The sequence below is a fragment of the Athene noctua genome, chromosome 11 (genome assembly GCF_965140245.1).
Source record: "Athene noctua chromosome 11, bAthNoc1.hap1.1, whole genome shotgun sequence".
Lineage (NCBI taxonomy): Eukaryota > Metazoa > Chordata > Aves > Strigiformes > Strigidae > Athene > Athene noctua.
The window spans coordinates 16,488,352-16,512,984 of record NC_134047.1 but is presented as its reverse complement, the minus strand read 5'-3'; the positions used below and the strand labels follow the sequence as shown (position 1 = coordinate 16,512,984).

General features: G+C 47.1%; 1 protein-coding gene across 3 annotated transcripts in view; it reads left to right on the top strand.

The window, feature by feature from the left end:
- Positions 1–24,633, top strand: part of GPC3 (glypican 3) — a 168,113-nt gene that overhangs the window by 75,487 nt on the left and 67,993 nt on the right. For all 3 annotated transcript variants that reach the window (XR_012634362.1, XR_012634361.1, XM_074915317.1), the window contains exons 4-5: positions 15,766–15,899; positions 18,671–18,796. Coding sequence is in view for 1 of the 3 variants with exons in the window: in XM_074915317.1 (XP_074771418.1) it covers positions 15,766–15,899; positions 18,671–18,796 (260 nt within the window). In the remaining 2 variants the exon portion in view is untranslated. The remainder of the gene's footprint in view (positions 1–15,765; positions 15,900–18,670; positions 18,797–24,633) is intronic.

Here is a 24,633-nt window from a genome sequence, read left to right as displayed (position 1 = left end):
AGGGAGAAATGCAAAGACATGGGCTGATAGAGCTGCCCAGCCCCCCTGGCTCCCCTTGCAGTTGGTAAAAGTGCCCAGCTCTATCTGCCTAGAAAGGAGGGAGCTGGGAATATTTTTATTCACTCAGAACTGATGGCTGAGAAAAAACTCCTGTTAAATTGCAAAATGAAGATAGCCAGACCTTTGTTCAACTGATTGCCACCATCTGTGCGGAGGAGAGGAGCAGGTTAGAGGAAGGGTACCAGTGCCCTGTGGGAACAGGTTGCAGTTCTCAACGTGCTTGTACGGTGAGCAGATCCCTGCTCTTTTACTTCCCTGCAGACACCTTTAAAAGACTGTTCAGGTCTGGGTTAACTACGTTATGTAGCCGTGCAGCAGAGCTGCTGAGGAAGCAAAGCCACAGTGCTGCCTGGGTTTGGTTTTATCCTGAAGCCGGAGCGCTCACCCCAGCCAGCATGGGCAGTGTGCTGGGTGTGAGCCCAGCTCTGACACTGGCCACTGGAAGCTGCTGGGGGACCCCCACAGGGGATCAGTCAGGCAAACTGGACCCTCGTTTGCCCTTGATTTTTTTTTTTTGAGGAATCCTGGTAGGGAGACCATGAGCATGCTGAAAAGATAGCCCACTACTTTGATTGTAGCAACACAGAGGCATTGCTCTGTTGCAAATTGGGTCTAGAAATTTGCAGTACCAGCAGATATACAGGAATGAAAATCAAGAATATGTAAGTAAATGGACTTTTGGCACCCAGGGATGAAAATATCACCTGTCTCCATACACAGTGATTCAGTGCATTTTCTGGCATGGTGATGCTGGTGCCGTTTTCCCTCGATGCTGCCCGGGAGCTGCTTTTGGAGCTGGTTCACTTGGCAACTTGGCTGGAAGCTGCTTTGCTTGGTGGGTTGCAGCAGCAGGGAGCTCTGGTGAATTTTCCTATCTGCTAATGGATTTCTTTCTGTGCTAGAGCTGGCAAGAGACTTGTGAGGAAAGCTTTGAAATTACAGTGCTGTTCGAGAAGTCATTCCTTTTGAGACGCTGGGATCGGTTTCTTTGTACTTTTAATGTGGGTTGCTTTCTGTTGCCATCGCTCATGGGATGGTCGCCTGGATGTACGGCCTCTGTATTTTCAGTTTCTTTATTGCCAAAGTTTAATCCTCAGGCTGTTCTCTAATGCTTGCTGGTAGCTTGCTCCTTTTTATCATTTAAAGCTGGAAATATGAGTGAGCTTTTGGTTTTCAGTAAGCTCAGACCCGCTCCTAGCTATCCCAAGGTGTGTTTACTGTGTACTTTTGTTAACCATTCTGTGATAGGTGGTGTAATGGGCCTGATAAGGTGTGTTAAAGCAAGCATCTGTTCACGCTGCAGGATGAAAATAAACCTGATCACCAAGGACGGTGTCAGCAACATTCCTGTTCCTGTGGAAATATCTTGGGAGTATTACGATTACTGGTCTGAAGAGGTTTCAGATATTAAAGATTTTCCGATAGTTGGGGAAGCATATGGCAGGGTGCTGAACGGTAAGGCGCTGATTTTGATCTAGAAATCCCCATGTTGTTGGTGGCTTGGCTGGTGCTGAAAGAATAAGAGCAAAAATTATTCATGTCTGCAGTTTTGCAACCTAGTATCAACAATTTTGATCGAGTGACTTTGGCACACTGCTGCTGGTCTTAAATCTTTGGTTTAATGTTCAAATACACAGTAGCAAATTAAGAGTCTGTATCTCATTTTTTGGAAGGGACTTTGGCATGGATGATCTTGACTATTGGTTGCTCTCTAAGGGAGTGAGGCTCAGAGGGTTATTCTCAGCCTAGTGAAAGTTTTACCTCTTGTCTGGCGTGGGGAGGGAGGCCATGGGTGTCACAATTCACTGCTAAGGAGAGCTTTGCCTCTAGAGGACATGGGTAGCAAGCTTTCATGGTCTTTGGTCAACCTTGTTGTTTTTCTGCTGGGGTCCAGCATGGGTGAAGTGGCATGCTGGCCTCCCCTCCTGCTTGCCCTGATGACATGGTAAGACTTTGGGTCAATTTGTCACCAAGTTGGGTCCAAATGAAGGAGGGTGAGCACACAGGGCTGCACATAGCTGCTAGGTGGAAGCAGGGGTTGTAGCCAGTGATGCTCAAACCTGCCAACACAAAGCCACAGGAGATGGCATTGAATATCAGCACAGGTTTAATATAAAATGGCATTTGATTTTGCTTCTATTTGTAAACTTTTATATTGCCCTCTTCTTTCTTGCTCTCCCTCTGTCCTTTTAACTGGACGTGTTCTAGCCTCTGGCATGTTGTGACATTTCAACTGAATTTGCAATTATGCTTTTTTTTTTTTAATTAAAAGTAGAGGGTAGCTGCTAACAGTGCCCCCTCCTCCCTGCACGCACACATGGCAGCATGGGGAGCATCCTTTGACAGCGTGTTTGATGCCCAACCTGACTTTGCATTGAGGCTCACACGAATCTTTTCATTGACTTCAGTCAGAGGCAGATCACTCAGCTGGTGGCAAGTTCAACCCCACTACTCTGTGGCTTAAAAAGAGCTTTTTAAGGCTGCTGCATTTTATGGGCGGGAATATTATAGGACGCCTGCTGAGCCTGGCTTGATCTCATTTCAAATCATGTGTTGGCTACAGCATGAGTGAGATACATGCAGGTTGCACATGGCAGGATGTCTTGCATCTTTTCCGAGCTGAAGTCAGAACAAGCCTAAAGATCTTGTGCAGATTAATTACCAGGTTTGTGTACCTGTTTGCACGTACCGTGCCTTGGCCTGTTCCTTGTTTTAGTGGAGGAGCTGATTTCGTGTTGTGCAACTGGCTCCCGAGCATTTAAAGATACTTGGTTTTGAGGTGCCCTGATGTTAGTACAAAGAGCTAGCAGAAGTAATGGTGCAGGATATGATCTTAACAGTTGGAAATGAGGATACAGAGCTCCACAATATTATGCAGTTTTCTTCACTACACAGAGTATCTTTTTTTTTTTTTTCCCTCATCTCCCTTCTTTTTCCTGGCTCCCATCTCAGCTGTATTTGGCAGCTGGACATGGGATGCTTTGGGATGTAGGAAAGGAGAAAGCTGGTGTCGTGTCATCCAAAGCAGACTGCTTATTGCAGGGGGAATGTATGGGGTGTCTGTTCCTTGGGCTTTAGGCTCTGAAATTTCAAACGGTCTCATTTTGTAATAAAATTTAATGGACAAGGACATAATGTGAGGTCTTGAAGTAGATTGGATTTAAGTGGAAAAAAACCCCTGAGTTTCAGGCTGAACCAAAGATCACAGCATCAGAAAGTTCCCTCTGAGTGTCTTGAGGCTTCTGCCACTTCAGGGGTGGTGGGAGGGGTGCTGGGCAGGGAGGAACTGCCCCTGAGAGGGCAGGGCTGGGGCACAGCCCATTCGTTGCAGGTATATCTGCAGCTGAGCTTTACAGCTGAACCTCCTTCAGAGTTAAACCTGCTGTGCTCAGGGTCCTTGCTGAGATCCAGATTTAATTTATCCAAAGGATACAACAAACTGGGGCATGGCAGAAACGGGAGGCTTTCAGGTCTGGGCTGACCTGCCTGACTTCCCAGGAACCCACAGAGAAGTTATATCCATGGCATGAATTGCTTTCCTTCATATTTAGCTCAGTCCAGACCGTCCCTCCAAACAAGTTGTTGCCCTCTGTGTTTACTGGGGAATCAGGGAGCTGCCTCTGGGATTCTCGCTCAACACTGGCTGCACATCTTTGTTTTATCGGAGAGATAAAACCCCAAGTATCGGCCCCGCGGACGTGTCTCCCTCACTTGCTGTCCAGATTGCTGCAGCCTTCTGCAACCTCTGTTAACGTAGATGCCTTATTAGCAAAATGTATTCTGGCCCATTTCCTTTCCTGAAGATTTTCATCCTTGCTAAGAACCCTCAGCTTTGCAATGCCAGACTCGTGCTCACCAATATCCATCTCTTTATGCTTTTTACACTAAACCCTCTTTTGGCCTCATTATCCGTGAATGCAGTTTCCACTAAGACCTCCATCTGGGGTCATTCGCCGGGCATCCTTCATCTTAACTGGGCTGAGTTTACTTCCAGTGACAGTAACCCCCATGAGTGTTGCTGCCTTAAAACTAGAACTAACTCTCCCATTAGCAATGCTGATGAATGAGCCAAGAACAAACCAGAAACTTAAAAGCGACCCTCTGCAAAGCAGAAATAGTGCCCAGAGCTGCCCAGGCAGAGCAGTAGCATTTTGTTTCGCACTGGAGAGGATGAGGGGCTGTGCTGGAATGAGTGGTTTGCTTTATTTTGAATTCTCTGCCTGTATGTGGTACTGTGAATTATATCATTTTTACATCTTATTGTAAAGTGACTTTGAGGTACCAGGCATGAAAGACACAATCTACAAATACATTTAGCTGAAAAAAAAAATTACAGCAAACAATCGAGGCAAATTTTTCAGCTGTCTGCAGCAGCAGTGCACCCCTCGTTGCCGGCAGAGCTCTCGAGCAGTCCTCTTGGCCTCTTTGGGCTACTGCAGATGAACTGGTGGCCTTTTCCATTCCTACCTGTGGAGTTCCCCCACTAATAAACCCCTGAGGGAATGGAGCCTGCTCTCGGAGGGTGAAGTTTGCTGCTAACTGCATTATTCTTCCAAAGACTCATTTGAGTGAGAGCAGGCTGGCTGCAGATAGCTGGTGCCGATAGCCTACAGCTACTTTGGCAGAGTTATTTCTATTTAAAAAGAAAAAAAGAAAAAAAAAAAAAGGCAAGCCAGCAGTTGGGGAATTTAAGTTCTTTATACAGGTGTATCTTTCTAACCTAATGAATTTTCACACCTAATTCTCTTCTATGCTATCAGTGGTGGTAGAGATGATGCTCTTAGCCACTGACCTGAGAGGGTGAGTGAGCCTGGTGGTTAGTGAGGATAATTCGGGGGTGACTGATGTGCTCTGAGTTATGTCGTTCGTTCTGAAGCTTATTATCTCTTGGATTTCACATATTGATCTGTATCACTGTACAAATAAACTTCATGCTGCTGCTCCCCGGAGCACCGGAGAGCAGATATTTCCGTAGGTCCCTGAACTGCCTGTGCTGGTGTTTAAGTCATCCATCCTCTGTCTCCTCCCCGAGGGACAGCCCACGGTACAGGGAGCGGAGTGCGCTCGAGGGCAGCGGGAACTGCACGAGGTGGTGCTGGGACTGCTCTGACCAGCAAAATGGCCCCAGTAGCTCAGAGCAGATGGGCCCAAAAGGGTTTGCCAGGCAGAAGCTGAAAAACATCCAGGTCATCTCTGAGCCTTGCTTCATGCAGTTCCCATAGGTTTTTAGGAGCCAGAAAGCAATAGCACTTTCTACCTGAAGATTTTGGTGCAAGATTTTGATCTTTTCAGTGAGTTGTGCAAATGCCCACCTTACAACTTGCAAGGTGAGTGGAAAGTAAAGAAGATGCACAAAAATGCATTAAAAGTATTTAGTCCTTCTTTTTTTCTCAACCTAATGCTTCCCCCCTGCTCATTTTTGAATCGTTTCATATCAGTTTATTGAAATCTGCTTCTTGTAATCAAATTCTAGTCCTCAGTTTGATGACGTTAGTACAGGTGTTGTGATAAAGTTGAATTAATTTCATTTCTGTCTGCAAACAGCCTATTGTTGAATGAGTCACTCTAATATATTAATCAGACACATAATGTAGCATTGTAACAGGGTTAAAAGTGCACACCGATTTCCATTATAAAGATATTCTCAATCAAGCAGAAGCTAATCTAACGCTGTAAGTCATTCAGTAATTCAATTGTGCTAACCGCAGAACATGTGAAAACAAGATGTGTTACAACAAAGTCTCAAAAAAGCCCTGCAGATATTTATGTCTTTATAGAAAAGAATGATTTACATTTTCAATAAGCCTGATTTGTTTTTGGGAAAAAAGGTAATTCTTTTATCATGAAAAAAATCTAATGGGAGTCTTTTTACCTCGTCTGCCATGTTTTGTGTAAATTATCTTGGTGCTGACCTTTAATTGAATTAGTCTAGGACTGACTGTAAGGGAAAAAAGCTTACTATGGAAGTGGTAGCTTCAAAACTAAGAAAAATCAACAGATGATGGGAAAAAAAAAAAAAAAAAAAAAACCCACAGCATTTTCCCAAGCCCTTTGTTGGCCTTGATGGATTAATTTTACCAGCAGCTAATCTCTGCTGTGCGGAGATAATTTTACCACTTTCTGTTAATAACAATTAATTACGCTTCTATTTTAGGCTTTGATTGGGAAGGTCCGTGGCATTGCCATGGGGAGAGCCTCTTGTACCCCTCGCCAGAGGCTGGATAACATACTGCGGGATTTCTCTGGGCTTAGCTAGAAAACAAATGGTTGTAATTACTCTGCTGAAGATTTTCAGCGGCTTAAAAACCCTTGGAGTGATTTGGTAAGCTTTGGTGCCTCCACCCTTGTTGTTTCAGCAAAAACTGGACTTTGAAAAGAGAAAGGTCAATGGAGGGAGCAAAAGGTGGCTGCCTGGAGGGGGGGTTATTCCTCTGGGGAGCTTGAAATAAGTAGGGTTATGGTCCTTTGTAAGGGACAGGTGAGTGCAGAAGAATGATGGGTACGAGACCCTTCCGTGTTGAAAGGGTTTTCAGTTCAGCACAGGGAGGGGGGAAGGCATTTTATAGCAAAACAATACTATTAATGGCATAAAAACCTTTGGGATGGTTTCAGCACAAGCATTTATTAAAGTATAAATCTGAAAAGCCGCGTATACCTGTGAGTGCAGTCTGCGCAGCTTGCAAAAGAGACACTGCTTTTTGCCTGCTTGTTTTGGTATCACAGTTAAAGCAGAGTTAGTGGTAAGTCTTGTGTGCTCTATTTTATATAAATATTACACTTGCTATTGAATTGCTGATAGAGAGAGAACTAATTAAGGAGATGGGATATCATCAGTAAATTTTTCTTCCCTGAGATTTTATGAGCAGTAATTTGAGAAGAGCCATATTAAAGTCATTGAGGAACAAGTTAATGCTGTGTTTCTAAGAATATTGCCCTTCTACTCAAAGATTATATTCAAGAATAAACAGTGTACAGTAGCTAATTGCTAGCTGACACATTATAATGGCTTTATACTTCCAAAATTGAATTGGTCTGGTTTAAAAAAAAAAAAAAATCATGCAGTAACTTTTTAATTATTTAACGATGTATTTCTCAAAGAATAATTGAATCTCTGCTCATGGCTGGGGGGGGGAAGTTGGACCTGTAGGTATTGACCACATTTGCAACCCAGCTGACGCGACTGCTGTTAAATAACCTATTATAGGCTCTGTCTCCGGCTTGCTGGCTTATGTTCCAGACTGATGGCAGGTATCTGTTTTTCCTCTCTAAATTAAGCTGCTAGGAATTTATTTCTCTCAGATTGTTCCTTTCTGTAGTGCCCTAGGCGCAAACATGATGCGATATTAAAACCCACAGAAATCTGCGAAGGAAACCAATTAACCCGGGGAAGGAAAATAACAAGCGCAAGGCCCTTGCCTGGAGCTGTGGTACTGCCCAGCTTTGCCCCGCACTGTTTCGCATCGCCCCAGCCTTGGTGGTGGGGGCATCTCTGCAGGCAGCGGGGCTGCCCCGGTCTCCGCTTCCCTGGCTGCTGGTGAGATGGGGCAATTCCCAGCCTTCTCACCACCGACTCCAAGAGAGCCGAAACCTGCAGTCTGAAGTGAACTTGGTGCTCTCAAAGGGGTTTTTGTTCACTTATTGGCACTCTGCAACAGGTAGAGTACAGACAGTAAATTTTTTAGTTCTTTGTAGAAACGGGTAGTCCCCCAAGCCCATTCCTTGCTTTGCTTCTCAGTCTGTTGGGATGGAGTAGATTTAATTGCCTGCAGCAGGAGGTTCTTGTAGGGATCTGCAGTAGGAATTGTGCAAGTATTACAGTATGCACAAAGCACAATTGTGTAATTGCAATGTATTGAGCATCTTTAGCAGAAATGGGCTTCGCTACCTTGAGTCCAAATTTTCTGGCAAGTTAGATGATTTGGTGCTAATGTTGAAATCAGTTGGTTGAGTTTGGAGCATCTTCAGCCTCCTCAGGGAATCAGAGTCCCGCAGGCACAGCGGCAGCCTGGGATCAGGAGCAGCCATGCCCTCAGCCTCTGCCATGCCCCCACAGCCCATCGGGCACTCGGGGCTTCACCAGGAGTCGGGCTCCAGGTGCTGTCGCATTTTGTTCCTGAACCTGGCTTTGGTCAGTCTAGCAAGCTCCTACTGTTCTCTGGATTTTGCTCCCACATCTTCCCTTTTGATGTGTTGTCACCTTTTAGGCAAGGCTGGCTTCTCTTTCCAAGAATAAAGCCTTAGTTTGGTTGTCTAAGAAACATCATATTGCACAGATCTAACTTAAAGCTGTAATGGGTGCATTAGTATGCTACGGGGCCCTGTTCCAGGAAATGTCTGCGCCTGGGAAAACTGCATAAGTGTGTGTTGAAAATTAAGCAAATACTTTTTTCTTGACTCACCCAGTCGGTTGGCTGGGTTGGGTGAAGCCCTAGCTGGGACACCTGGTTTGCTACCGAGGTCAGTCTGACCATCAGAACTGAAATACCAAATTTTGTGTTAAACGTGGAATTAACAAAACACTGGAGGGAAACACTGGCTTGAAATGTTGTGCTTTAATTATATGTCATGGACTATAAAGGCAGAAGGAACAACTGTGATCATTTAGTCCAACTTCCTCTCTACCTATAAATAACAATAAACAGCCTTTTGCTTAAACACAAAGCAGCTTTCTTTAGTGGATTAAACGCTGCATGCTGGGGATGCCAGAAAGAAGAAACATCTTGTTTGCATTATTTTATGTAGGTTTGAAAGGGCTCGACTCCAGCTGAGGTCACGGCTCTTTTGAGGGAAGGGGCATCCTGTGCTGGGAGAGGCTGGGTCAGCGCAGGGGTCGGGATGTGGCGGGACACTGTGGAGGTGCCTTGGATGATGCGGCACATGTACGGGTCACCGAGCATCAGGTCCTCCTGGGGACAGGGAGGCATGTCCTAATGGAAGTGGTGGTGGAAGTTCAGTGGTGATCTCTGTCTGATTTAAGCTGTTTGAACCCTAATGCAGCAGGGAGAAGTGCAGATGGGGATCATCCAGCTTCAGCAATTAGCACCAAGGGTTGAAACCCTTGAAAGGGTCCCTTGCGTTCTGCACTGCTCTTCTGAGCTGCCGCACCCACACCCTTCCGCAGACTCTGGGGTAGAGCGACTGCATAACCATGTGCTGCATCATCAGACCTGACAGCTTTTGTGTCACCCCTGTCACATCAATACACGTGGCTGTGTGGGGAACACATCCTGCCCCTTGCCCTGAGGAACCAGCACCAGTTAGCTCTTGGGTCACACTGGGGCATGGCGAGCGCCTTGAGCAGCAGCCGGCATCTTCAGGGGTGGCTGTGCCACTGGCTCTTCTTCCATCGAGTCTTGAGCCCTCTCTTGTTTTTCTCTTGGTCAGTGGCCAAAGCTGTCCTTGCAGACCAGAAATGAAGCCAGGGAGGGGGCACCCATAGGTCCTCCCTCAGCCCCGTGTTCCTGCTGTAACACTGAGCCTCTGCAAAGTGTCATCATCTATGCGAAGGATGGGATATAAAAATGAAGTTGTATTTCCTTCTAAAAATACCTCCTTAATGCCTCCGTGGTCTGCAGGAGTTTGAAGACCTGGTCTTCAAACCAAGTGGTGATGGCCTCCAGCGTGACCTGGTCTGGTGGCTGCAGAGGTCCCTGTGCGTTTGTAGCGCGTGTTTGGAGCACGTGTCGGGCGTCATCGCGGGTGCTGATGTGATAGGTGCTCTGTTATTTTAAACATTAGTGTTTGTGTGCGTTTTACACATTATAGTGTTGCATTATTTAAAGGTAATGCATTATTAAACGCTCTTCTCCTCGGCACGGAGAGTAGGTCACTTCCTGTGATTCCTGCTGCTCTGCGCGAGGGAGTTAGGATGTTGTCTCTTACGTGATCCTTGCAAGGTGATATCTGAATAATGGAAATCATAATACTATAGAGCTGATTAATAATGTTTGGTACTGCATTAATGAGGAATATTGGTCAGATGTGTGTAGAAGACATCTGTGTTATCATATTCAGTTTGTTCCTTCTGCTCGAGTGCCTGGAACCAGAGAACAATCATTACTTAGTTAATAATGCGCTTCCTAAAATAAAGGCTTGTAAATTCATTTTTATGCCCATAATCATATTTTCCGCTGTGAGAAGAGTGAGGGAGTGGGGAATTGTCTCTTTCCCATCTTCCTGACAAAATGTATATAATGATTACAAGCATATAATAAGAGTGTTTGTCCTAGCTAAATGTTTCTTCACTTCTGTTAATCAGCATTCGTTTGAGAGTGTGGCGTGCAGTTTGTGGAAGGCGATGCAATCACTGGGGTAGTGTGGCAGATTTAAATCAGTAATAAAAGCCCTGGGGAAATTAACAAGACAAAACATTAACCACAGACTAAACATTAACATATATTAGCATTTTTATTACACCTGTAGAAATGGTAAATGTGCTTGGTTACTACTATTAAAAAGTTTATGTTCTATCCCACATCATCGCAATGTATATTTTTGGTTTAAGCCCTTTAGAATTTAATTAAGCGGATTTCTATAGCAGCGCTTGAGTAATAGACTTCAGGTTCACTTTTATGGTGACTTTGAAGATAAACAGGGCACAAATGTGTTCTTTATAATGCTAATAATACGCATGATGTGTAGCAGAGTAGGTTGTTAAAAAGAACTGGGGAAGAAGCACCAATGCAGGCAGCTGCGTTACTGAGACTTTCAGCCTTACTGGTCAAACTGGGTTCCATAGCTGAATGATGCTCAGGGTTTAATGGGCACCAGTTGGTTCCTCCGAAGGCAGCACGTTTTCTTGAGGTCTGTGGTTGTCTCTTCTGTGCATGCTGTACCAAATTACTCTTTCAGAGGCTGTGTTCGAATCAATTACAATAGTTAATCGCTTTTCAGTTTAATGCGCAGCTTCTCTCAAAGGAAACTTGGGAATAGGTATGAAATGACATACGTGAACTCCAGAGAGCGGAGAAGATTGCGGGAGGAAATCTTCAAAAATGAGGCCATCCCCTTGAGGGAGAAAAAAATACTGTGTCTTCCTGGAGAATGAATCTATAAGCAGAAGAGTTCACAGAGAAGACAAATGGAAACTCCATGTAAAGTTTAAGCAAAGGTCAAATATAGTAAGCTCTCTTTTAGAGCAGAGTGGAGCTCATGGGCTGAATAAGAAGCGACAGCAGCAGGTATTCAACAGTCTCTAATGCACTCTCTTCTCTTCCAAGGGGAAGTTGATTAGCTTTTTTTAAAATCTTCTAGAAAATTACCCTTAAAACGTTCTTACTCTTAAAAGTGATGCTCAGATTGGTGCTGAGGATCACGTGTGTTGCTTTCCAATCTTTCCCCCCCTGGATTTGCTTGCTGATGTGCCAGGCGAGAGGTGTTTTTACCCCATGCAGCCTCCCTGCCTTGTGCCTGGGGTGCAGAGCAGGTTTGGTCCGTGTTCCTGACGCTGTGAGCGATGCCATCCTGCCGTGACCGGGCTGGGGGTGCCTGCGGGGGCCTTGCCCTCCATCACCTGCACGCAGGCTGTGGTGCTTTGCATAGAACCTGGTACTGTGGTCACTATTTGTTGGTTTGTGGTTTTTTTTTTTACATAATCTCTAGCTGAGTGGCCCCAGTTTCCGTTGGCTTGTGGGCACCCACGTGGACCAGTGTTGTGCTTTACACTCTTGCAGTCGTGGTGGTGGATCTGGTCCATGGCTGCTCACGGTGCATTGTTTCCATGCAGCTGCAAGCAGGTTCCCTGTAGTCCTCTGTCACCTCTTACATTAAATTAATGGGGAAGCATTAAATTGGGCTGATAGTGCTACTCCATTAGCTTTGTCCCTGTGCTCCTCTCAAATCAATGTTCCCTCTAAAGCAGAGCCGTTACAAGGCGTGCAGCTCCCGGTCAGGGGGAACCAGCCGTGTTCCCCTCCGCCACGGGGACCCTGGGGAACCGTGAGGTCCCCGAGGAGCTCTGCCCCACCGGGGGCATGGTCTATCCCTGCAGCTGGAGTGAAGGAATGGAGTCGTGGGTAGTGGTTGGCAGGAGGCAAAGTGTTCCCCTTGTGGCCTGGGTCACACTCGCGTGGAGGAGGCTAATGAAGTCAGGTAATTAGTGAGTCTGTTAATGAGCTGGAGCAGGGAAATTTTGCTTTGGCTGTTATAGTATCAGTGGCTTTGGGGGCTTGTAAAAGTTGAGGGCTTTGGGAGGCGTTTGCTTGCCTTGTGTCCCCTGCAGCAGTTTTTCAGTGGACTGGCAGATTCTCTTAAAAGCAAACAAAACCCCCAACTTTTGTTGCCAAAAACCCACACTGCCATCTAATTTACTTTTCTTTTTTTTTTTTTTGTGGCCTGATGTTTCAAACTTCAGCCTGTTCTGGGACTGTGTGTGACATGAAATAAGAGACTGCATGGCTCTTGCATTGAATATATTTTAGATAAGGACTTGTGTGTATTTACGATCCTGCTGATTGTGTGTGGAGCCTGAGGAGAAGAGCTGGTGGTTCCATTCTGTCAATATGCTTTGAATTTCACATTTATATTTGTGTGGTGGGAGGCAACCACGTATTACCGCTGTCGCTCGATTACTAGTTTAGCACATGCAGTTCGATATGCCTCCTTCCTTTTGCTCTCACTCTTGCAGCATACCGGTTTGCCAGGGATCAGGCTGTCCTTGCTCTGCTGCTCCTGACAAAGCAAGTGATGCCTGGAGAGCTGAAGCATCACACTTTTTATTTCTTCCAGGTCTGAGGCTTGTGTTGTCCCTTCTCTGACTACCCTACAGTGGCATTTTTCTGGATTTTTAAAAACTTGGATCTCTCTTTAAAAAAGCAGTGATTAGGAAGAGACTGGGAAACTGGGTTCATGTGTTTGTCCTGAGTTTGCAGCAGGAACTTAAAAAGGGGGAAAGACTGAAACAGGATTTCTGAGTTGTTGTCCCAAGACTGCTTGTGGCCCAGCAGACTTAAGCAGATGGTTTGTGAAATCCTTCCCTCCCCCCAAAAGCGCACACGATGCCACCCCTGCAAATGAGCAGGCAATCTGTTACTTCTACATTCTCTCACTTTATTTAAAGTTCAGATCTCAGCCGGGTTCTTGTTTGACTAAAATGTGACAATTATTTCACTGTGACTTGGGAGGATGGGCTGCAGAGGTGTTTTTTGGTTGGGTTTTTTTTTTCTGAAAAGTTTAATTGGTACTTGAATAAATAAATAAGTAAAAAGTTGGATGCACTGCTCATACTTTCCACCTTCTATCCATGAAGATTTATTCTACTGTCCCATGTCAGAGCTAACGCAATCCTGTTTGTGGTTTCATCCCTCACGGGAGCCTGTGGTACCCAGATGCTGTGCAGGGCTGTGAGGATGCGGCTGAGCCGCAGCTCCCGTGCAGGAGTTGTGAGGGGCTGCGACGCGGCTGCTTTGCTGTTTGAAGCACACTCTCGGGTGGTGCCATTGTTCGTGCCGTCGCGCTGTCCCTCCCCTCCCATTCAGAGCGTCTCAGCATCCTTGGGAAAAAAGCCTTGATCCTGGACTTGCTCTTCTCTGGGGGTTCAATAGGCTTCTCCAGCTGAAAGGCGGGATTTGGAAAGGGAAGGGGGAGGCTTTTCACAGAGCTGAGGAGAATCAAAGGGAGTCATCACAGACGACAGCTTAAAATACCCGACCTTTTTCCACTTCTCTGCTTTACGTGGCTGTGCAGAGCTTGGGTGCAGTGATGCTGCTTTTGTGGCATTGCTTGTTCTGTGCCCGCCGTCCCATGGCTTTTGCATACCTTGTGTTTCCCTGAGGTAGTTTCATGGCAGATCTCATGTCTGACCTCTCTGTGGGCTCGGAGGGCACCTTTGTGGAGGGAGGTCCGCAGATCCCCGTGCTTCCTCGCGCTCTGCTGCTCATCTGTCCATTGCAGGGATGGTGACACCAGCCAGCACAGGCTGTGCAGCCCCATTCTGCAGCGGTGGGGTCTCGTGTGTCCCAAATGCCCTTATCGACGTCTCCTCCTGCTGCCCCATGATTTCCTCCTAGTCCTGGCAGTCTGCCTCAGGGGACTACCTGTAAGTCTTGGGGTAAATGGATGAGTGCTAAAGGAAAACCCAAAAGGCAAAGATGACAGCCCAAAATGTGGTGGTCGTTTTTTTTCTCACTACCTTCCTCCCTCTGTTTTTTAAGCCTGCCACGTGATTTAGGGAGGGCAGTAGGGCTGATAAGTTCTTCTGTAAGACTTAGGTTTGGCAAGGCAGAGAGGAAACACACCTAAGAAAGGGCAGCAGAATAAAAAACAGGTAAGATGCTGCAGAAACTACTTCCCCAGCAGCTGCAGGAGGAGCCACTTCGGCAGAGTGAGCCGCAGGTGCAGGAACTGGTGGCAGCATCTCTTCCTACTGTGCTGTGAACCAGAAATGGCAGTGCCTGGCTCCTGGGAGATTTCTCTTTTACTCTTCGTTGTATGGCAGCCTGAGCAAACAAGCTGCTGGTTTTGATAATGAAAGAGGTGACAATACTAATTTATTTGCCCACCCAAACACAGGATGTAATAGAACAGGATTAATCTCTTCTCTTTACACATCAGATGCTTGTAGCTTTGGGTGGCTTTTAGCCTCTGGAGTGTGGCTAACTAGGAGTTTAGCTGGCTGCATTGGTTTGGTGTGGTATGAAGATAAATGAGGTGCTGCAAGGAACAGGCATTTTATGGGTACGTGGTTGGTCCCAAGCCTGGATGCGGGTGGTGAGATGAGGCTCAAGGAAAGAGGGGCTGGTGTCAGCTGCGGTGCCTTCGTGGCCCCGGCAGTCGGCCGAGCTCCCTTCACAACCCAGCAGGGATGAGTCCTGCAGAGTAGCACAGGGTGGTTCAAAAGGCGAGTTTTGCAGTGGCAGTGGTGCCTTGGGGGGCCAGTTGTCCCTCGGTGGGCTCTCAGAGAAGGAAATGGCTGCAAATCCATCCGCAGCAGGGAGTGCAGTGGCAGCCACGGTGCTGCTGGCTGAGTCTCGGGACAGTGGCCACGCGGGAGAGCTTTAATGAGGCATTTTGGATTTCTTCCCTCGCTGCTGCAGCCGGTTACCGAATCATCTGTATGCTAATGAACTAATTTGTGTCATTAACAGAGCCCTGTTAATCAAGACCTCCCATGGTACGACTGGGCTGTGTAGCCACAGTGCTTGCTGTATTTTAGGCCCTGATTTTTTTAATTAGTAACGATGTGTATGATCATCCCTGGGCACCTGCAGCGCAGTCTGTGCAGATGCTGAGCTGCCTTGAGATGCAGAACCGGGGTCTTAGGATTTAGCTTCAGAGGGGAGGTGTTTCCTGAAAGTCCAGATAGAGAGGTGGAGTGTGGTGTCTTGAGATGCTGTGACTTTCAGCAAAGGAGAAGCAGGGAACATCTCGAGCCCCCTCCTGCCAGCATGAGTTGAACCCAGCACAGGGAGATTTGCCAGTCACACCTATGGCTTGAGGGTTTTGATAGCCACAGGGGCACTTTGATGCCCAAAAATCTTGCCTGAAGTTTCCTGCCTTCCCTCCCACAGGGTGGGTGTTTGTACAAGAGTGAGGTTGCATCCTTAGGGCAGAAGTTTGCTTTCAGGTGCTTGCGTGAGCTATGGGAGAGATTGGGATGATGGGATGACAAACCAGCTCATGTGCAGGTGCCAGTGTGCATCTCAGCTGTTTTCCTGCAATGTTTCTGGTCCCAACACTTCTTCATGCTGCTGTGTTTGTGTTTTCCAGATCAGCCGGTTATGTGGCCATGCTCAGCAGAGGCAGTATCGATCAGCTAATTACCCTGAAGACCTTTTTGTTGACAAGAAAGTTCTGAAGATGAGTCACATTGAGCAAGAAGAAACTCTGTCGAGCAGGAGAAGGTGAGAATGCTGGGGTTGAGCGTGATGCCCATGGCAAGGGCTGCAGCACCAGTTGCTGTACAGGATGGCCCCGTGGAAGCAAGTGGAAGAGCTCTCTATTTCCCTTACCCTGCAGCTGGTTTTTGCTCTGAGCATCAGAGCTGCTCCATGGCTGGCTCTGAAATGCAGCGAGGTGTCTACATGTGGTTTTTTTAACCTGTAAAACTGCCTCCTGCTTTTCATCTTTGCTTTGCTTTTTTGCAATCACCAGGCACCCAGGTTCATACACTGAACATCTTGTCTGGAAATACTTACAGGTGTAGTTATAGGTGGAAACGGTCATTCTAGCCTGAAATGCTGCATGTGGCACTGTGTGTGTAGGTAAGGAGGACTCATTTAACATTTTTTGTGCAGTTTTTTATGGTAGTTCAGGATGTTAACAGCCTTTTACTGAATATTTTCAAAGTGAAGCAGGTGCCTCCAGTGCTGGCAGTGCACCCTGTGCTTCCTTCCCTCTGCAGATAGAAGCTGTAATTCAGTGGGCTCATGCTGATATGTTATGGAGAAGCATCTCCCCTCTGGAGCTGAAAGCACGCCCAGAGATATGTGGTGCCTTTACTGCTGTCTTGAATACAAGAAAAATCCCTGCGGAAAATGGGCAAGCTTGGCAATTTTTGGAACCAGGGGTAGATGAAGTTGGATGGATTTTGCTTTAAAGAGTAACAGGGCCACATTCTTGATACAGTTTCCATGAGATAGCACAATATAGCTTGCATTCCTCCGTTGTCTCAACACGTCGGAGGGTTACAGCCCAGGCTCTGCCAGAGATGTCCTTTGAGGGCTGTGAATTATGTGAGCTCATACCTGCAGATACAGAGGGCTCTCTACCCTCCCTTCCCCTCCCTGACCGGCGGGGAGCTCTGCTCCCCAGGAAAGTTTTCTTCCATCCATTCCTCAGCGCTGCCGGGGTTTGTGGGACAGGGAGCAAGGCGGTGCCTGGGATGTAAGGAGCTGGGTGCGATGGGCAATGTAAGGCTTGTCCTGCTCGGGGTTTGGTGTAACTGGAGACCCGAATCCTGCCTTACTTTGGCTTTCAAAATGATGTTGGTTGGACCTCCTGCTCTACCATAAGCCCAGTGTAGGAGCTGGTTGGTGCAGGAGGTGAACATCTGAAGCACCCTTCCAATTTCTGCTGGGGGGTTGTGGGCTGAACTCCCACCCTTTGAAGGGGCTTTGACTTGTCAGGCAAACCCTTGTGATTTGGCATGGCCAGTGATGGATGGGCTGGTGCTTGCGATACCCTGGCAGGCTACGTTTTGGTGACCCAAGGGAGGACTCTGGTGGCCCTCTGCCTCCATCCGCTGCCAGCTCTGCCTGCATGGGCTGTGCGGGTCCGATCAGGGCAGAAACCGCCTTCTCTAGCACAAGGGCAGAGCAGAGCAGCGCAGGCTGCCTTCGCTGGCGCTGGGGTGGCTTCTCCTTGTTTCGTCTGCCCCCAGCTGGCAGTTGGGGGCTTAGTCTGGAGAGGGAACCCCGCGAAATCCCCAAGCAAAGAGGGATGGAGGGAGCTGGGCACCCCCTCTGCGCCCCAGCCTGCCGAAGCTTGTTCTGACAACCTGGCACTGTTGGGCAGCTCCCCACAGCGGGCAGGACACGGGGGTCACACCGCTGCGGGCACCGAGGGGATGCCCCCAAGAGCGCTCGGAGCTCTAGGTGCTGATCCCTTGTCATTCCTCCCGGGGAGGGAGGAGGCCAAGAAATAACCTCTTGCCAAAGGGGAAAATGTGCTGAACCCAAGCTAGGAGACTGTGAAGCCAAGTCTTACTTCCTGCGGTCCCTGCTATTCACATTATCATACTTTTTGTGCCATTTACCTAATTAAATCTGCCAGTGCTTCCTGGTGACGTGGCTGAGTGCCCCTGAGGGGACAGACCTGGGCTGGGGGAATGGGCATATCCTGCTCCCACAGCTCCTGTCCCCTTTCTGGTGTCTCTCGGGGTCCCCGGGGTCAGCCTGTGTCCTGGCACCTCTGGACCGCTGCTGAAAGCTGGGGACAAAGGTCCTTGGTGCTGTGAAGGGAGGGCGCAGGGTGGGGGTGCAGCCTGATCTGCATCCCCTCTGTCTGGCACAGGCACTGCTCCTGTGGCTCCTCCTGCCTTCCCGGGGCAGACTCATTTTGCTGAGTGTAACCTGCCCCTTCAAATGCAGACTGTGACCCCATGGCCAGCCCAGCATATGCCTTTTTGACAGTGCAGCATGAAACCCAGCATTATCCGTCTGTACTGAGAGTGTCTGCTCTGCTCTGCCACCAGAAATGCCACCTGCCCTCGCAGGGATGTTGGGTGCCTGATGTCAGGCAGACAGTGACCAGGCTGTCCTTTCCTGAAGGGCCTCCATTGCCTTCTGCAAAGCAGAGGGGACTGCTGGCAGCCTTAGCACTTACTGCTCAGATGTACCCCGTGTATCATGGCCTGAGCCAGCAGCACCTTTCCTTAGGGGCTGTGAGAGTGCAGTGTGCCTGGCTTTGGTGTGCTGCGTGGTTGGGCTCAGGTTCTGCAGCATCCCTCCCATCACAGATGGTTTTGCCCTAAGAAACACAAATTCAGCCCTTGACTGAATAACATCAGGGGACGATGCGAAATGCTTCTTGAGGTCAGAAAGTAGCATGGTTTGTTTGCACCCAGCTGATTTCTTCTTGTGTTTGTGTCACTACTTTCACTGGTTAAAATGCACCAAACTCATCTTCTTTTCCTCTTTTAACTGAGCACCATTTTTTCCCCCCTTTCTTCCAGGGAACTCATTATGAAGCTGAAGTCCCACAGCAGTTTTTACAGCAGCTTGCCAGAGTACATCTGCAACCACAGCTCTGCTGTTCGGAATGACACTCTTTGCTGGAATGGACAGGAAGTCGCGGAGAGGTGAATAACATCTCCCTTTCCCTCATTCTCCCCAGCACCACTTATCTTTTTTTTTTAACTGGATGAAGGTGTGGTCTGTGACCAGGACACTGCTCATTCCCTTAAGAAACCTTTTGCAGAGCCGGTGTCAGCTCAGATGAATGTGCAGGGTCCGCACAGAGAGGAGAAGCGGTTGTGTGCTGCCCTCCACTGAGTTGTCTGCACTCTGCTTTGAAAAGCCTGCAACCATGACTGGTTTTGGCTGGGGTGGGTTAATCCTGGCGAGCCAGAGAGAGGAGAGCAGCAGCAGCTCAGCGCAGCCGTGCTCCCATGGGAGGATGCACCACGGTGCCTGGGTAGCTCCTCCAGAATAGCAACGGGGGCACTGCCACCACCACTGTGTTGTAGTGGGGATGTCTCCAACCTGGCTCCGTGCAGTGGTAGCAGGAGAGCATGGCTGGTGTCCCCTGCCCCATCCAGGGGAGAGAGGAGGAAGATCACCTTGTTGGGTTTCTCCTTAGTCATGGCTCTGTGCTGGAGGAGGTCAAGACCACTGAGCTCTGGTGGTGCTGCTGCTGTCATCTGACCGTCCTCCCACAGCTGAGCCCTGCCTGTCCTCTCTGGATGGAGTCATTCACACCAGGGTCCAGCTTGTGCCCCACTGGCTGGTTCTGAGGATGTCCTGGTGGTAACTGTGAGGTTAATGAGGACAGGCAAATACAGGATTCATAGCATAAAGGGGAAGGAAGTGTAATAGAAATTGAGATTTTTCTTGCAAAAGATGCCCTTCAGGAGTGTTAAAAAAAATGTGGAAATAGAATTTGGAAATGTATTTTATAATTATACATAAATCTCCTCTAATCACCCTACTTTGCAAAGCATCCTTTGCTATTAAGTAGTTTGCATAAGGGAAGAAATAGAAATAAAATCAGGAAGTGGTAAAATGTTGAGATATTAATTATGACTTCTTGATCAGTAACCTCAGGTGGTAATTAGCCAGTACTTGCAATACTGACCTGAAACACTGAAGGCACCAAAATAGCATCAAACTATATTTTGAAATAAACGGCTCAAGCATCTAAGATCACACACTTAATAAAATGTACTTACTTTGCCTAAGGAAAAATGTGTCCTTTATCTGTTTTTCTGGAAAATCTTGAGTTTCCATGTCTAAATGAGAAGTTCAATTGGAAAAAAAAAAAAAAAAAGATGATTCTTTCAGTATTGTCTCACTGATTGTTAATTAAAACTTCTTAAACAGTGCTGTAAACACTGCAGCTTTGCAGGGGAGGACCTAGGTGACACCATGGCTGGGAGAAGTGGCAGCAGTGGGAAGGTGCTGAGTCCAGATCCTTCTGCAAATGTAAGAGTTATCTGCAGATCCAACATGACTTTAGATGATAGACTTCTTAAGCTTTCTGCTGAGAATACCAGTGGGCTGGCGTAGGCAGAGATGTCACCCTGGGTCCCCTCCTGCAATGCTGCAGTGTTAGTGGCACAGTTTGGCAGGTCACGTAGGTACCACAACAAGCAGAGGGGGCAAGGCAGGGAGAGGATAAAGTGTGTGTGCATGAAGGGGACACCAGGATTTCAGCCTGGCTGCCTGTCTGTTAAATTGAGTATTAAATCCTCTGCTGTTCTTGAAGAGAGCGTGCCTTTTCGCTCCTCTCTTCCTTGCTCCCTCTGATGTATTGCACAGATGTCACCAGCTCTGCCAGCTCCTATGAAATATTAGTAACAGCTCCCTTGCAGGCAGATACTGGAGGGTTTTTGCTGAGAGCAGAGAAGGGTGCGGTCTTAAATCCCCCATCCCCTTGCAGGGCCATCAGTGGTGTCGGGGAGGGGGAGACTCTTGCTGACTGGGCAGAGAAAGCAGTGTGGGTGATGGCTCACACAGAGGAGATTTGAACACCCCCACGAAGGCAGAGTGTTCAGGAGGGAGAGCAAATGGATGCACAAAATGGAAATACCTGTTGCCCCTTAAATGCATCGACTGCCTTCCCACCTTGTATTTTTAGCATCTGCAGCCATAATGCTTCCCAGGGTGACCATAGTCTGCGAAAGTATCTCATACCTGGTGGTGTTTCTGCCGATGAAACCACAGGGGGTACTCAGCTAAATAAAGCTGAACTAAGATAATGGTCTGGGGTGCTCCTCTCTCAGGACCCATTTGCAGAATGTTTCAAATAGAAGCAAATATGTAGTTAAAATGGTCTCTAAAGCCAATTGCATTGCTTCACGTGGAGCCCAAACCGACTGCTTCACGTGCTTGGAGTTCCCAGCGTGGCATCTCTTTCAGAGAGCCGGGGAGGATTCCTGAAAATCAGGAGCGTTTAAGGTAATGGTGCTTGAGTACCCCAAACCGGCAGTTTTTTTATTTCAGTGTTTTCCCCAAGAGGGAGCCAAGCAGCTGTTCACAGTGTAGGAGCGATTTCGCAAGCTGCTCTGAGAATGTGGGTTATGTACTGGAGTGTTTCTGGCATGGCTACAGCAATTCTGCTGGACTGATGTGCGCTTTTTTGTCATCAAGCCCCATCTTGCCACTTTTTGCAAGAAACTTGATGTTTTTTGGATATCTAGTGTTAATTTCCGGATGCTGTCCTGGTAGTTGTCCCACATGTGTAACGGCTGCCAGAAAGAAGGATCTGATTTTCTAGGTTTTGTGCATGTAAAATATACTTTTTACCTTAATGATTTTCGCTTGCTTTGTTAGACATTGGCTTTTGCAAATCAGAGCTTCCTGACTGAAAGCTCAGCAGGCAGGACGGGAGGAGATGCTCATGCCTTGCACTTAACCTGCTGTCTATGGTTGCTGTAGCTGTATATGTTTCACCTCAGGATGGGATGGAGTTGCCTGAGCATGGGCACCACGTGCAACCTGAGACCCCTTCACGTTTCTGGGACATCCACAGGGAAGACCCATGTCCCTGTCTAGTGGCATCTGGGGCTCAAGGAAGACATTCCTATAGCAATACAAGGTGCCCATGCTAAGGACAGATTAGAAAGCACCTGCCAAAGCTGCTGAAAGCTTTGCAGCATCAGGTGAAGACCAGGGGAGAGCAGTGGTTGGGTGGATGCTATATTTCCACATGTTTCCATGTCTGATGGATAAAAATGCTTGGGCATTGCTGTATCAGTGAGCATCCATATGTCTGGTTTTGATAGTGTTCCTGTAGGGTTTGTGGCTATTTATCTCTCACATCTTTAATGCAGGATCTGAGTGTTTATTAAGTTAGAGAAGGGCCCTACTTGTTCATCTGTTTCCTGACCTCTCTGTCATGACAAAATTTGCTCGTTATTCTAACTCCTTTTCCTATAACATGTTAAATCAAGCCCGGAATAGCAACTTCACAGCTCCTTGCCAATGCACTCGAGTAGTAGATAATACTGACAACGTGTATCCTGCTATTTCACTCAAACAGTCCCTTCTGCGTCCTACGCTGCTCCTCTTGTGTTTTTTCTGAGTCGGTATTTACCCTGTTTGGTGTATCCCAGTGCTTTATCAGCAGAGAGTGAGCGTGTCCCTCCTCCACGCAGACTGGATGTGCTCAGTGTCTTTCCACTGAGTCTGAATTTCGCAGTTTGAGCCTTGAACTGTCCTCTGTTTCCTCCTTGCTCTTAACTCCCTCTGCCCTGGTTAAAGGTGGCATGTTTGTCTGGGACTCCAGTGAAATGCAGCTGGCTGGAATATCTTACTGGGCTTTTCTCCTGACACGACGAACTGTTTCAGTGCAGTCCTGTGCAGGCTCTACTTTGCCTGTCACGGTGATTGAAGTCTAACTCTACTTGAGCTATGTTCTTGTTTCATCCCTGGCTCTGAGATTTCCTGCCAATGGAGCAGGTTTATACATGCAGTGGGTGCACTCCTTGCCTAGTGCAGCCCCTTGCAAGCCCCTGAAGTTAAGAGCTCTGAGGACCTGTTTGAGGGATTTTTACACCTTGGCTTGTGGTGAGGATGATGTGCAATGTGCTCTGCTGATGGGTCAGCATTAGTTATCCTGCTTTGTGTATTCTAGCATTTTTAATATGATTCATCCTTTGTTTTCTTTTCCTGAGTGTATGTGGTCCTTTGTCCATCTCATTTGCTTCTCCAGGTTGGACCATCTAAGGACAAGAATTCATCCTCCTTCCTGAGGCTTGATCTGTGGGTTAATTATTTGATCACCATCCCTTAGGGGGTTTATGGCATGGTGCCTTGAAGTAATGGCTTGCAAACAGTGGCAACCATACAAGGAAGGTTGATTTTTCTGGTCATGCAGAGCAGTGCCTGTGTCTTTTGCTGTGCTGTTACTGTGTGGTTGAAGACTGTAAGCCAAAGTGAGAAGAAAAAATAAAAGGCAACACATTACTGCTTTTCACACTTTACAAAGTGTGCAAAAACATACTGTGCTTTTATGGGATGCCACAGAGGTTCACAGGAAAAGCCACATGTGGCACACTCCACCACTTGTAAAGAGCTTATTGAGGGGTCACGGTGCTTCAGTGTTTGTGGTAGCTGAGGACTGGACCTGCTGGATCTCCCTCCAAGCCTGCATGTCTGTGCACCTCTTTGCAGCTTTCCTAGGCTCAATTAATTGACAGGTGTTTCTCTGAGATAGCAGAGGGCTGGACATGTAGACAGGGTGACTGTGCAACAGCTTAAACCTGCCTAAGCAAGGGTTGCCATCATGCTCTTCCTTGCCTCTGTCTTCACACCCCATCCTTGCGCCTGCCCTCACACTGGTGGTGGTGGGTGGTGAGAAGATGTTGTCCAGCCTCTTTATCTCCATCCAATGCAGAGAAAATCCAGAGGGTGATTCTTATCACTGAAGTTCTGACTGAGTAATTAGCTCGTTTAAAGACTTCATCTTAAGTCAAGTGGGTGTTGAGATATTGAACTCATGTCAGTTTCTATGGGAGTCAGGCGTCTGAACCTCAAAGGTGATTTGAGCCTTATATATAGTATCAGGGTTTTGCAGCATTTAATACTAAAAGCCTCTTAAAATCTAGATTCTCAGAGTTTAATAATCTGCTTACAAGAGTATATTCCTTTCAAGCTGTTCTGAGTAGAATGACAGCAGCATTTGCCCACCATAAAACTTGTAAGCACGTTAAGTATTACTGTTAGATACTATTTCCAAATTTCTCAAGACAAACTTGAACATTAATCTAAATCACCCGCATAACTCTTGTTCTCTTTATACCAATTCCAAATTAATATATTTTTAGCACCTTGCCAGATTCTCTTCTTCAAGCTAGAAGTCTCAGATTTCCCTGCTGTTGCCAGTGTAGTGTGGTTTGTTTTAATCATACAAATCATAAACAATGAAAGTACAATTGGAAGCAAGAGAGAAAAATGAGATTCTGTAATTGGAACAAAGAAAATTCCATGCCAGCAATAACCCTTTAGTTCATGAAGGGTTTGGTTATTTCTGGCAGTGCTGCAAAATATCTGATACAATGGAGTCCCAAAGAGAGGGAGGCTGTATAACTTTTCAAGCACATAAAACACAGCTTTGTAGCAAATGTAAGCTGTAATGAAAGGATAGTAGACAAATTCAGTGGGTTATTGAGTGGCCATAATTGTTTCCAGAGTATTTCAGAAATGACGATCATGAATCTTCCTCTGTTAAACCTGCTGCTTGGTCTCAGGTTTAGCCGATTTTTCCACGATCTACTTGTCTTGAAATTTACTCAACTGCAGTAAGAATGGAGGGAGACTTCAGGCTGTCTTTTTATGTGAGAAACTCCCATTGTTTTGCTATATTACAGTTTTTGCTGTTCCTTCTTAAAGTCCCATCTCCCAGAACCAGGCGATTACCTGAGACTTCACATTTATAACCAAACTAACACCTGCAGCATGCTTACCGTAAGCTGTA